The sequence below is a fragment of the Dreissena polymorpha genome, chromosome 5 (assembly GCF_020536995.1).
Source record: "Dreissena polymorpha isolate Duluth1 chromosome 5, UMN_Dpol_1.0, whole genome shotgun sequence".
NCBI classification, from domain to species: domain Eukaryota; kingdom Metazoa; phylum Mollusca; class Bivalvia; order Myida; family Dreissenidae; genus Dreissena; species Dreissena polymorpha.
In genome coordinates this window covers 12,744,008-12,755,790 of record NC_068359.1, presented here as the reverse complement: position 1 = coordinate 12,755,790, position 11,783 = coordinate 12,744,008, and the positions used below count along the sequence as shown (strand labels likewise).

The window sequence follows — 11,783 nt, the reverse complement described above, 5'->3', positions numbered from 1 at the left end:
ATATATATATATATATATATATATATATATATATATATATATATATAGTTTTTTGTATATATACAGCTTTTTTGTTATATATATATATATATATATATATATATATATATATAAAACAAAAAAAAAGCTGTATTTATTTTTCGCCGAAGCTTTCGACCTCACGGTCTTCATCAGTTTTCGGTTTTTGTTTAAATAATACAAGGCTTATAGAGACTTTGTTATATATTTATATATATATTTATATATTTGTGTATAAGACGATTTTTTTTAAAGCTACATTTAACCGACTTCAACATAAAACCAGTCATACCGAAACGAAAAAAGTAAGTAATCGTAAAAATAAGAATACCTTTTAAAAATTAAACGTTCATTACGTAAAAAAACTAAAAACGATAACACTGACATTTAAACATACCAAGATTTCAATAAATATGCAGGAAGTACTATCTCCAGGAAGTGAGATTCTCAAATATGAAACACGTAACTTGAACATTCACATTAAAACACAATATAAAGCAAAAGATGAAACAAAATAATAAAGAAAACTGAGCTGCCTCAAACTTAATCGTAAATACACCCATCGACTTTCTTGGTGAAGAAATCGGTTCGTGTTTAGATCCCATCTCACATGGACTAAAAACGAACTGAAAATAAACTTAATATCGACTTTATTATTGCAAAATTATAAACGTAAACAAAATGTAACCAATTATTTAGATATACATATGTCTATCAAGAGCGGGCTGGCAGGCGGGGTTATCACCCCTTCGTTTTTCTTTTCCATTACTTTTGCCTGTCAAATACACCCTCGAATGGCGTCTCAATAGATTTGCAAATCATAAATACACAAACACGAAAAACTCGTGCGCTTTCGCGCTAAATCTTAAACACAAAACCCGTGCAATTTTCGCGCTAAACCATTACCATAATCTCTCTTCTAAATAACATGCATAACACCATACTACACCGTATTTATCAAACCGAGAATACTTTCATTTACTCATAGTTATGAGTAAATTTATTATTCTCTTTTCTCAAAATACTATTAAATTCTCATCATCATTATCATCCATATCATCAACATCCTTTCAACATCATTATCATAATCACACAAATAATAACCCAAAGACAAATAGGAGTGAGTGCTTGTATTTGACAGGACGTTCGAATAATACAAAGAGAGAATACAAATTATAAATAATAAAAAATAAAAATGAATACCTAAATATTCTCCACCACGTTATATACCTCTCGAAATGTCATTTAACTGAAAGCATATAATTACAAACATCTGTAAAAGCAATGTAAAAATTATAAATATATAAGATTCAACCACAATCGGCACACTACAACGGTGCCTTCAACAACGGTCAAATGACCACACAAGCCAACTGGCTCATTAACAACAGGCACACTCTGGCCTTCACAAACGGTCAACTGACCACTCTGATAATACACAAGAGAATAAAACAGATGTAATAAAACAATATTTACACAATTAATGATAATTATTAAAACAATTTAAAAAGATCATAATCATGATCTTAATAATAATAATAACATACTGCATAAACCATACCTTTATGTTCTCCAATACTTAATATACCATTCGAACTGACACAGTCCAGTTACTGCACTGCAAAAATAAACTTGCAAAGATTGTTTATTCCATGTGGACATGCGTTCTAAGAAAGTACGGTCAACTAACACAAGCTCACTGGCTAATCAACATCTGGAACACTCAAGCCTTTACAAACGGTCAAATGACCACACAAGCCAACTGGCTAATCAACAACAGGCACACTCTGGTCTTCAAAAACTGTCAACTGACCACTTGGATAATACACGAGAGAATAAAACAGATATAATAAAACAATATTTACAAAAATAATGATAATTAGCAAAACAAAAATAAAAAAACATCATAATCATAATCTTAATAATAATAATAAAATACTACATAAGCCATACCCTTATTTGCTCCAATACTTAATATACCATTCGAACTTTCCAGTTACTGCACTGCAAAAAATAACTTTGCAAAGAGTGTTTATCCCATGTGGAAATGCGTTCTAAGAAAGTACGGTCAACTTACACATGCCAACTGGCTTATCAACATCAGGCATACTCTGGCCTTAAACGGTCAACTGAGCACACATGCCAAACTCATCAGGCACCTATGTCCATCAACAAACTATCAACTGACCACACAGATAATAAAAAAGAGAATACAACAGAAATAATAAAACAATATTTATAAATGTAATAATAATTATTAAAACAAAAATAAAAATAAACACCATAATAATAATCCTAGTAATAATAATAACATACTAGACAAACCATCTCTTTATGTTCTTCAATACTTAATATACTATTCGAACTGTCCAGTTACTGCACTGCAAACAATAAACTTGCAAAGATTGTTAATTCTATGAGACTTTCGTTCTAAGAAAGTTCGGTAAACTGACAACACAAGCCAACAGGCTTTCACACATCATATAGACTGGCTTCAGTTGTACGTTAAAATTTATGATTTGTATGATTGAATGTAAAATAAATTAATATCACATTTAAATACTAATATGTACTTAGCTTTTTATAGGGCTTTGCTTTATGGTTGATCCAATGCACCTCTTACAACTATTCTTAAAAAATAACTTACAGCAGCACAGCCGGTATATTGATAATTACAATTACATTTCTGGCATCTAGATTTTCATGACTCATAATGTTTTTGTTGTTATATTGAATTTAATTTATTGAACTCATTGTACAAGAAATAGTACGCCTACTAGCTTTATAGCTTTATTTTTAATCGTTACATCAGTGAAATTGTCGATGTTTATTCTTGAGACCACCTCTAATAAAATGCAAATTACTGACTCGCATTTTTGTAAATAATAAATACATTTATTAATATATGCAATATTGGTACTGAAAATGATATCCGTTAATTACAATTTATGTGTTTTAATGTTTGTTTTCATCTCCATGGATCGAATGATCGGTGCTTTATTGTTTTTTGTCTATCTGTCGGTCTGTCATTGAATGTCTGTCTGTCATTGTATGTGTCACGAACTTTAACCTTGGTCATAACTTTTGCAATATTGAAAAAGCAACTTGATATTTGGCATGCATGTGTATCTCATGGAGCTGCACATTTTGAGTGGTGAAAGGTCAAGGTCGTCCTTCAAGGTCAAAGGTAAAATATGGCTTCATTACGGCGCAGTAGGGGGCATTGTGTGTCACAAACACAGTTCTTGTTTAATTTTGTATCGAGTTATTGAATAAACGCAAGTATGTATGCATATGTTGTACGATACTGTAAACAGTGCTTTTGCAAACCAGTCAGTGCTCATGCAGAAAAATCCCGATTGTAAACAATAACAATCATCTGGTCTACATGATTAACTTACATATTTATAATCAAAGCGCTGTAGGCGCTGAAGGCATTGGGCTAGATTTAGTGTGACGCAAAATGTATTAGGATGTTTTGTCCGAATTTCTCCCTTTGTCCGAATTTACACGGATTGACCCTAGCGGTTGATTGCAGAAGCTCGGAGACTGTAAGAAAAGACAATATTTGTGTTTATACTACAGTGTACATAGACGGTGAAGGACAACGCGATACTGGTTGTGGGATCGATAACCTTTTGTTTAACTCTGCAGATCTGGTAGAGGTTCGTCTAGATAGGCGGTGAAGATATACAACAACAACAACATGGCCGCAAAAACGGTTATTGATGGAGTCAAATAAATCACTTTCAAAAGCCTTAAATAGCTTTCTTTTACATAATTAACAGATCAGGAAAACACTTATACTTCCTTTGTAATGTGTATACAAAAGAAAATACACTTAAGCCCAAGTCTCACTATTGCCGGTATGGCCCCGGTCCATCCCGGTTTGCTAACGCCGGTCGACCGGCGAGGATCGGGATGATTCTAAGAATTTGTTTAACGCAGTCACACTAATTCCCGGTGCCGCCCCGGTTAAAGCCGGTCAACAGCCCGGCAGAGTTCCGGTCAACCCAGACTGGCTACGGTTTATCCCGGTGAAGCCCCGGCAGAGCCCCGTCGCCGGTAGTGCCCCGGTAAAAGCCGACAGGGTCCCGGCAGAGCCCCGGTATACCGTAACACCGCCGGCACTCACCGGAACTATACCGGCATCAGACCCCGGCAGAGCTACGGCAACGCCACGGTTTCGCCCCGGTCGTCACCGATAATGCCTCGGCGGAGCCCCGGTGAATGTCGGTGGCGTCCCGGCAGAGCGCCGGTTTACTTATGTACCGTAGCTTTAAGTGGACTCTAACGGCATTTACCGGGGCTCCACCGGGGCGTTGCCATAGCTCTGCCGGGGTCTGTATGGACCCCGATGAAGCTACGGTACCGTCCCAGTTGTTCCTGGTGCCGTCCCGGTAATTTCCGGTGCCGCACCGGTCGTTGCCGGTCCTTCCCGGTTACTCCCGGTTCATCCTGGAGGTACTAAACATTTTAATACTTCCCGGTGGAGCCCCGGTTTTCCCTTGTTCATCCCGGTCGTCCCCGTTGGAGCCCCGGTTTATCCCGGTAGATCTCGGATCACGCAGCGGGGCCCCGCCGGCATCATAGTGAGACTGGGCCTTCACCCTGATAAAGAACGGTGTACAGATTGTAGTCCAGTCATTCTAGCCTTAAAATGGCTAAAGGTAGAAAAAATTGCAAAAGAATTTATTTGTTTGTTTTTAGGTATTTTAATATACGTAGAATTGCATGACAAGGTTAGAAATTACTTTTCTTTGGCGGAAAGTGCTCAAATTTGTAACGAAACAACATGCCTAGAACTTCAGCTGAAACCAGTGGAAATTTACAAAATTGCTTATATGAAATGCATCTGGCCAGTAAGTATTAGTTTTCATAGTTTTTGAAGCATAGACGACATACAAAGCATGTCTAGATGCCGGTGATGATTCTTATATTGACTTCTCTTTTTATTTTGATCATATTTATCGTATGTCGTGGGTCAATTTACCCCACCCACTTCTTACAAACAGGTCCATTGTAAACTCAAGATCATTCTTCTAAGAAGATAATTCATTGCAACCAGAAACATTTATGCAGCCCAAGAATATCTAATTTAAGTAAAAATAAGCAACTAATTTTTTACTTAAATTCCTTTTAATATATTCATGGTTAATATAATGTGAAGACAATATATACTTCACACCTTTTATATGAAATGCATATTAAAATAAATGTACATAAATTGTCGAAAAACATATTTTTGACAAGCTTATATTTTCTATTTGTTCAATATGGAATTAAAGATCATATATTGATTTGATGTCGTTTAATAATATTATTATTAAATGAATGATTAAAGTATATTTTATATTTCAAAATTTTCCACAGATACTCTATTTTGGATACTTATCATAGAAAATAAACATCCACAATCAAATACACTCATTGGCAAATCTTGCGTTGTCTAATTTGAAACAATAAATATATATGCACACACTAAACTAACTGCATTCTTAATGCAATATATAATTATTTAAATCTATACTTCTTTGCTTATATACATATTGCATCAATTATATCGTGCGAATGCTATTTAGTACAGAAATATACAAATAAATGATGTGCATAATTATTGAAATACCTGAATGGTTTAAAATATTATCTTAAATGCATTGAATCCTTTCACAATTTTTTATCTCTCTATACATGTCGTTCATATGAAACGTTCAGGTTTCAGACACAAGGTCGTCATCATCATTGACGGAGGAGGAGTTTGAACAGTTTCCTCGACAGTTCCCACAGCCTTGTGAACATTCGAGTCCATGTTTTCTACACGTGCATCGTTTTGAGTCACAACTTTGTCGGCAATTACAGCGTATGACTTTGAGTAGATGTTCAGGAGCAGGCAGCAGATGTGTCCTTACTGGAATCAATTTGTTGTTGGATATTTCCCAGCCCCAATCTACTGCATCCAGATTGTTGTTTCCTCGCCATATCTGTGTCTGTAGGTATGTGCGCAGTGAGTGAAAGCGAAAGGCAGCCGTGGTCGGTGGTAATGTCTCTACTTGGACGGATGTTTTACTTGTGCAAACCTTCTGGGTGAACTTCCGGAATCTCAGGATATCGAGCCCTTCAGAAGGAACACCGTTGTTGAGAAGAATCATTGCCTCTTCACTACGAGTTGTTATTTCGTTAACGTCTGGTTCCCCTTCATTAAATATCGCAATGGTCCGTCTGAATTCGGAACTGGTTTTGAACAACTTTAGTACGGCTTCCTTGCTGATACCATGTATCCTAGAAGTCGTATCACAACCTGTGTATGCATGTATGAACGGAAGCATGCTGCATAACTCTGGTCCAAGTACAGTTTTCGTTTTCTTGATATCCCAGACTTTATTTGCCTTATTTGCTCGCCTTATATCTGATTTATAAAGCAGATTGTGACTTGAATCGTCCCCATGGTGACACAATAATACAAGCACGTCAGTGTCTTCACCGACAACGACCGTATCATGCGATGTTGCTTCTTGAACTGCAGTGCTTGCTATCAACGTATCAGCGTCATCGACTGCTTGTATTGCATCCACGTTGTTGTCTCTCAGGTATTTGCTCAGGATGGTTAGAAAGTTCTGCTTGTTTTCTGTGTTGTTGAGGAATTTTTCCTTATCTGACCTGAACGTCGTATCAAGGTTAAATAATGCCTTTGTCCCTATTTTTCCTTTCGTTCGCCTCATATGTGTAACATCCTTGAGACTTGGTGAGGAGGAATACCCGTCAAACACAACTTTTGCTCTGTTGCCATAGTGTTGTTGAATACTTCGAAGGTATTGTTGGCATATCTGCTGAAATGTACTGTTTTTCTTCCATGGAACACGTTGCAGCAATGACCCACCATCTAAAACATATGTTGGTGATTGTGGGAAGGTGTTAGCTTGACAGTCACCCATATTCCAAATAGCTTCGGATAAATTCGGTTTGTTAGCCTCTCTTAGAAGTCCGCTTTTGTCAAACATAGACGATGGAACTTGGCACAATTCATACTTGAATATATCTGGCATATTTGGCATGTTTCTGTCAGCAACAGTTATGAGACGCTGAAACAAAAGTTGTGGATCGACTTCTATCAGTTCATCATCAACTTTCAGAGTGGACTTGACATTCATTCTCACAACTTGGTCTGCTCTTCTAAATGTATACACATCTACATTTTTGTCTTTCATGTCCTTTAAAACACTGCTTCCAACGTCCTTTGCTTTGTCAATATTTACGTTCAGTTCAGCAAATACACCGGTTTCAATGTTTCTTAGATCTTGCACAGCCTCGTCAAACGGGTTTCTCTCTGACAGAAACTTGATTATAGTTCTAGTGTCTGTACTGTCCTTTGAGTTTCTTGTTGTCCCTACGTCTTTGTGTTGATCACTGGTGGCATAATATACTCCTGTCAATTCCTGTACTGCAGCGTTCATTTCTGAACACGCAGGCATGGATAGTACCCATAGCGATCTCTGATTGTCAGTCATGCCTCGGCCACGTGTTAGTCCACCACTTGTCTTAAGCGCACGCATCAAAACTTGCTCGATAATCAAATCAGTTGACAAGCCCGCCCAGTACCGATCTGTTCTTCTGACCACATGGAGTCCCTGTGAGAAAGCTTCACTAACGTCTGGATGATCAGTGGACAAATTCATCATATCCATTAGGTATAGGTAGCACGACTTCAGATAGTGTGTATGACCCGCAGCTGCAAAATAGGGTAACATGCTTTTTACACTTGATAAGTGACCTTCCCAATCGCCTGTTCTCTCAGCCATCAAGAACTGCTGCAAAAGTGATACCATGTCCATGAATTGGAACCAAAGCTGAGCTGTCCTATTTTCTTTCAACTTCTGTCTGAAATGTGATATATTTTCATCAATCGCTTTCAGGTGTGTGTTTGTTTTGGTATCATCTAGTGTTGCATTGTCGCTTGAAATGGCGTCGTATAAGTGACCGATAGCTTCTACATCATCATTAGGAGCGTCGTAGATATTTTCATTATGGTCTATCGATTGTCTTGACGACTCTGATTCCTCTGTTAAACCTGTGTTTGGAAAAGCGATTGTTGAGCCATTCGCATTTTCTACACCATGGTTACTCAACTGCTCAGATATTGGTGCGTCCAGCGGTCTGTTATACAGTTCAGACAACATCAAAGCATGGAGTGCAGTGTCAAGTATAAAATAACCTCTAACAGCTCTATGGACAGACTTTCCAGTCAACATGTGAACAACTGCGTTTGAAGCATAGACTGTCTCCAATATTTCTTGCAATCCAGTGTCAGTAAAAATGTGCCCTATGCACCCCAAGAAACTCATCTGCATATGGAATCCACCCAGTCTCAATACTACCCGTCTTAACGGACTGTCGGCATTCTGTTCTCTTATTACTGTATGAGCTTTCAGGTACAGTGGTTGGTCAAAGGTTATGATAGGTGTCACACTAAATTTCTCTGCTTGGTTTGCAACAAACCATAAAGTAGAGTTGATACATGTGAGATCACTAGGCGCCATGTCTATCATTGGCAAAAATGTCACATTTGCTGCCCCTGGATGTGTTCCTTGCTGAAATGTCTGCATAAATCCTGACCAATTAGGTCTTGTCTGTCTTGCAATCCAAACAGATTTGATCAACAAGTTGGCAGAATGGAAGAAATTCTTATTCTTTGGGGAAATCTCAGTCAGTTCATTAAATTTGATGGGCGGGACTGAAGCCTCGGATGGCTTGTAATACTTAATTTCAATGTTGGCCTCTGATAACTGGCTATAGTTGGCATCCGTCCTTGGTATATTCCAACTGGTCTTCTGCCCTGGGGTTTTACAAGAAATTATACCCATTCCATGAAAAGTATTCAGTCCATCAAGTGTCCTCGAATTGTGGTCGACATTGTCTGCTACAAATTGCATGAATTGTCCAGGGAAGTAATTTTTGAACAATGTTGAGTTTGAAGCTGCTGCATTGATTTCAAACTTTTGTACTTCACCATATGATGAGCATAGGCCTAATTGAAACAAAGTATCAATAAGGAACCTCGAACTAAACTGGTGATGCATTTGTAAGCCTAAGGCTAACTGCAAAGGACAAATAACATTTCTAGGGGCACAAGCTTGCATTATTGCTTGCCCGACAACAGCGATTTTCAACTTACAATCTTTCTCAACAAATATGTTGTTCAAAAATATCAGTAAACTCTTTGGCAAAAATGCTAAGTTGTCTTCAATTGATTTAACATTTTCTGATGCTGGGTAGAACGACTTATCATACTGCATGGATTGGATGTCATTTTTGATAAGTTTAGCTGCTGTTAACAAGATATTTTCTCGTTCATTTGATGCCTCATTTTTCTGACTCTTGTGAAAATTATGAATGATATATGAAGCTGTAATCTTTAAGGTTATAATGTCACTTTTACCATCTAATTCTCCTATAACAATATCAGTACCAAAGTGTTCTATCAGTTTGTTTTTCATATGTTTTGTACTGTAAGACTTGTCACCACAGAGTTCAGTCATTTTTTGGACGAGGTCACTCACTGATATGACTTTACCTTCCGAACTTTCTACATATTTCACAACTTCTTGAAACGCTAACAATTGGTCCTTATCAACAGGCCTTCCTGGACTTTTTGAACTTGTTTTTTGTCTTTTATTTGAACGATATTTCAAAGGTATGTCTTTTCCAGTCCGGAAGTTTGTATTACATGTCTGGTGGTAAACTGCATCAGCAGCAGGCAGATCTATGATGTGCTCAATTCTTCCAAACACTGATATACCCCAAAGGTCATTTCTTTCTTTACATTTCTTTATTATAGTTTCTTGAAAGTCAAAAGTTTTGACATCCCATACATCCCCTCCCCTTTTCTTTTTGTCCGATTTAGCATAATTAGCACAGAATAAGCAGTCAGACTTAACATCAAAAGTCTCGTCCGATCTTAATATTCTGCTGTTCGCCTGGTCATCCATCATACCTTGTCCTGCAACAAAAATAATTTTGCATAAATATATTTTAATATAATTGTAATACATACCACTGTAACTGAAGTAGAATAACGTTAAATAATGATTTGTGTAACTTCCAATAAAAGCCGCCTGGCATTTTGAATCAGTGTTGGTTGCATTTTTCGTGACCGACTCGATCGTGAAATATATGTTCTTTATATAGTAACATTCTTCAGTATACATGTAAATAGGTACAAACTGCTGGGTGGCATGAGTGGCATAGTGTTAATAACCACTTGTGAAAAGACAAAATCCAAATATCATGGTAATTATGCTTTTAACTTATCTTTTTTTCTGATTATAATACATGAAATATTTCATAAAATCGATTGTTCAGTTAATGTAACATACCATGCTGAATGAGAAAGATGGCAAAAACTACATGATCTGCTGGTCTTCTCACATGCTGTATATCACTGATGCAGTGACCTGAAATGGTGTTAATATAGATAATATTTAATATTTAGCAATTTCATGTACTTAATGAACTTGTTTAAATCAAAGAATATACATAAAATGCGAAAAACTAAGAACTCATATTCCCCGAAATTTGCGAATTTTGACACAAACACGCTTCCGTAGTTTTAAAAATTGTGCAGACCTCGGTTTATAAGTTGTCAACAAAAAAGTTTTTTTTTCATGTATTTAGGATGCCTTTGGTAAATATCAACTCTCCGTGTGTATTTTATATGAAAAAAAAGTCTACAAAGATGTACAAACGCCTCAATTCAATAACTTGATGATGCATGTCTTTTAAGAGGGCTCTGATATTCTTATAATCTTCTTTCAACTAGATTTATGCTAAAACAGCGGCACCATTAAGCATTGCTCTATATTGAAATATTACAATTCACATCGTTTGAAAAACAAAACTTCTACTTACTGTCTTTATAACGTCAAATCACAGTTGATTCCACATCGATCAGAACTTTCAACTGACTTTGCCCGCCATATTGAACTGTTTCACGTCACTTAATGACGTCATATTTATTGGAAGAAACCGTATGGTGTACTACATGGGACATAATAAAACTTCGCATTTTTCGCCATTTTCAACGTTGAATTTTAACACTTTCCCCATTGAGTTGAGACTTGAAAAAAACACTATGAATTAATAAGACGTATGAGAATACGACCCACACGGAATAAATTCTTTTGCAATTTTTTCTAGGTTAAAAATAGACCGACTGGAGTATTGTGTACGTTGTCTCACGTAGAACTTTTCGCGATCGATTTGCGCGCTCGATCTGCGCAGTGAAATATCATGAATATTTGTTGTTGTTTTCTTTCTTTTTCTTTTTCTTGAATGTCTCGTTGACGCAAAATAAAATAACAATATATTAAAATATATTTATAAATACCAAATTTAATGTCTTCAAAAAATATATCAGAAAAAAAATATTCTTACTGTCTCCGTAGACACTCGTATCTTATCGGCCTAGACCGTCAAGTGAGGAACTTATTCTCGCATGCATATGCAAACAATACAAACTATGTCGTAGCCAATGCTTAGCAATTTTTCTTCAATAATATGTTTTTACAACTTTTTTGACACGGTCATGTTATAAAGTGATGTTCTGTATTTACAGGGCGGATTATTGAGATCTGCGAAGAACTTATTTTAATGCGCATGAATTAAGGGGTTAATCGGAGTTTTGGAATTCGGATTTTGGTGGCAAGCCAATTCTGACTGTCTCAGAATTTGTATCAGTACTATGGCATTGGGGCTACGCCCCAGGCCAAAAA

At 36.7% G+C, this 11,783-nt stretch overlaps 1 protein-coding gene across 1 annotated transcript; it reads right to left on the bottom strand.

Moving 5' to 3' along the window:
• Positions 1 to 4,986: 4,986 nt before the first annotated feature.
• Positions 4,987 to 11,005, bottom strand: LOC127832208 (uncharacterized). Its single transcript, XM_052357506.1, has 3 exons — positions 10,921 to 11,005; positions 10,389 to 10,466; positions 4,987 to 10,012 (listed from the first exon to the last, which is right to left on the bottom strand). The coding sequence occupies exon 3, from the start codon at positions 10,002 to 10,004 to the stop codon at positions 5,730 to 5,732; it is 4,275 nt and encodes a 1,424-aa protein (XP_052213466.1). The 5' UTR covers positions 10,005 to 10,012; positions 10,389 to 10,466; positions 10,921 to 11,005; the 3' UTR covers positions 4,987 to 5,729.
• Between the last annotated feature and the right edge of the window lie 778 nt (positions 11,006 to 11,783).

Bases quoted from the DNA above. Each gene is read 5' to 3' on its own strand.
- LOC127832208 (XM_052357506.1), bottom strand. From the start codon at position 10,004: ATGATGGATGACCAGGCGAACAGCAGAATATTAAGATCGGACGAGACT.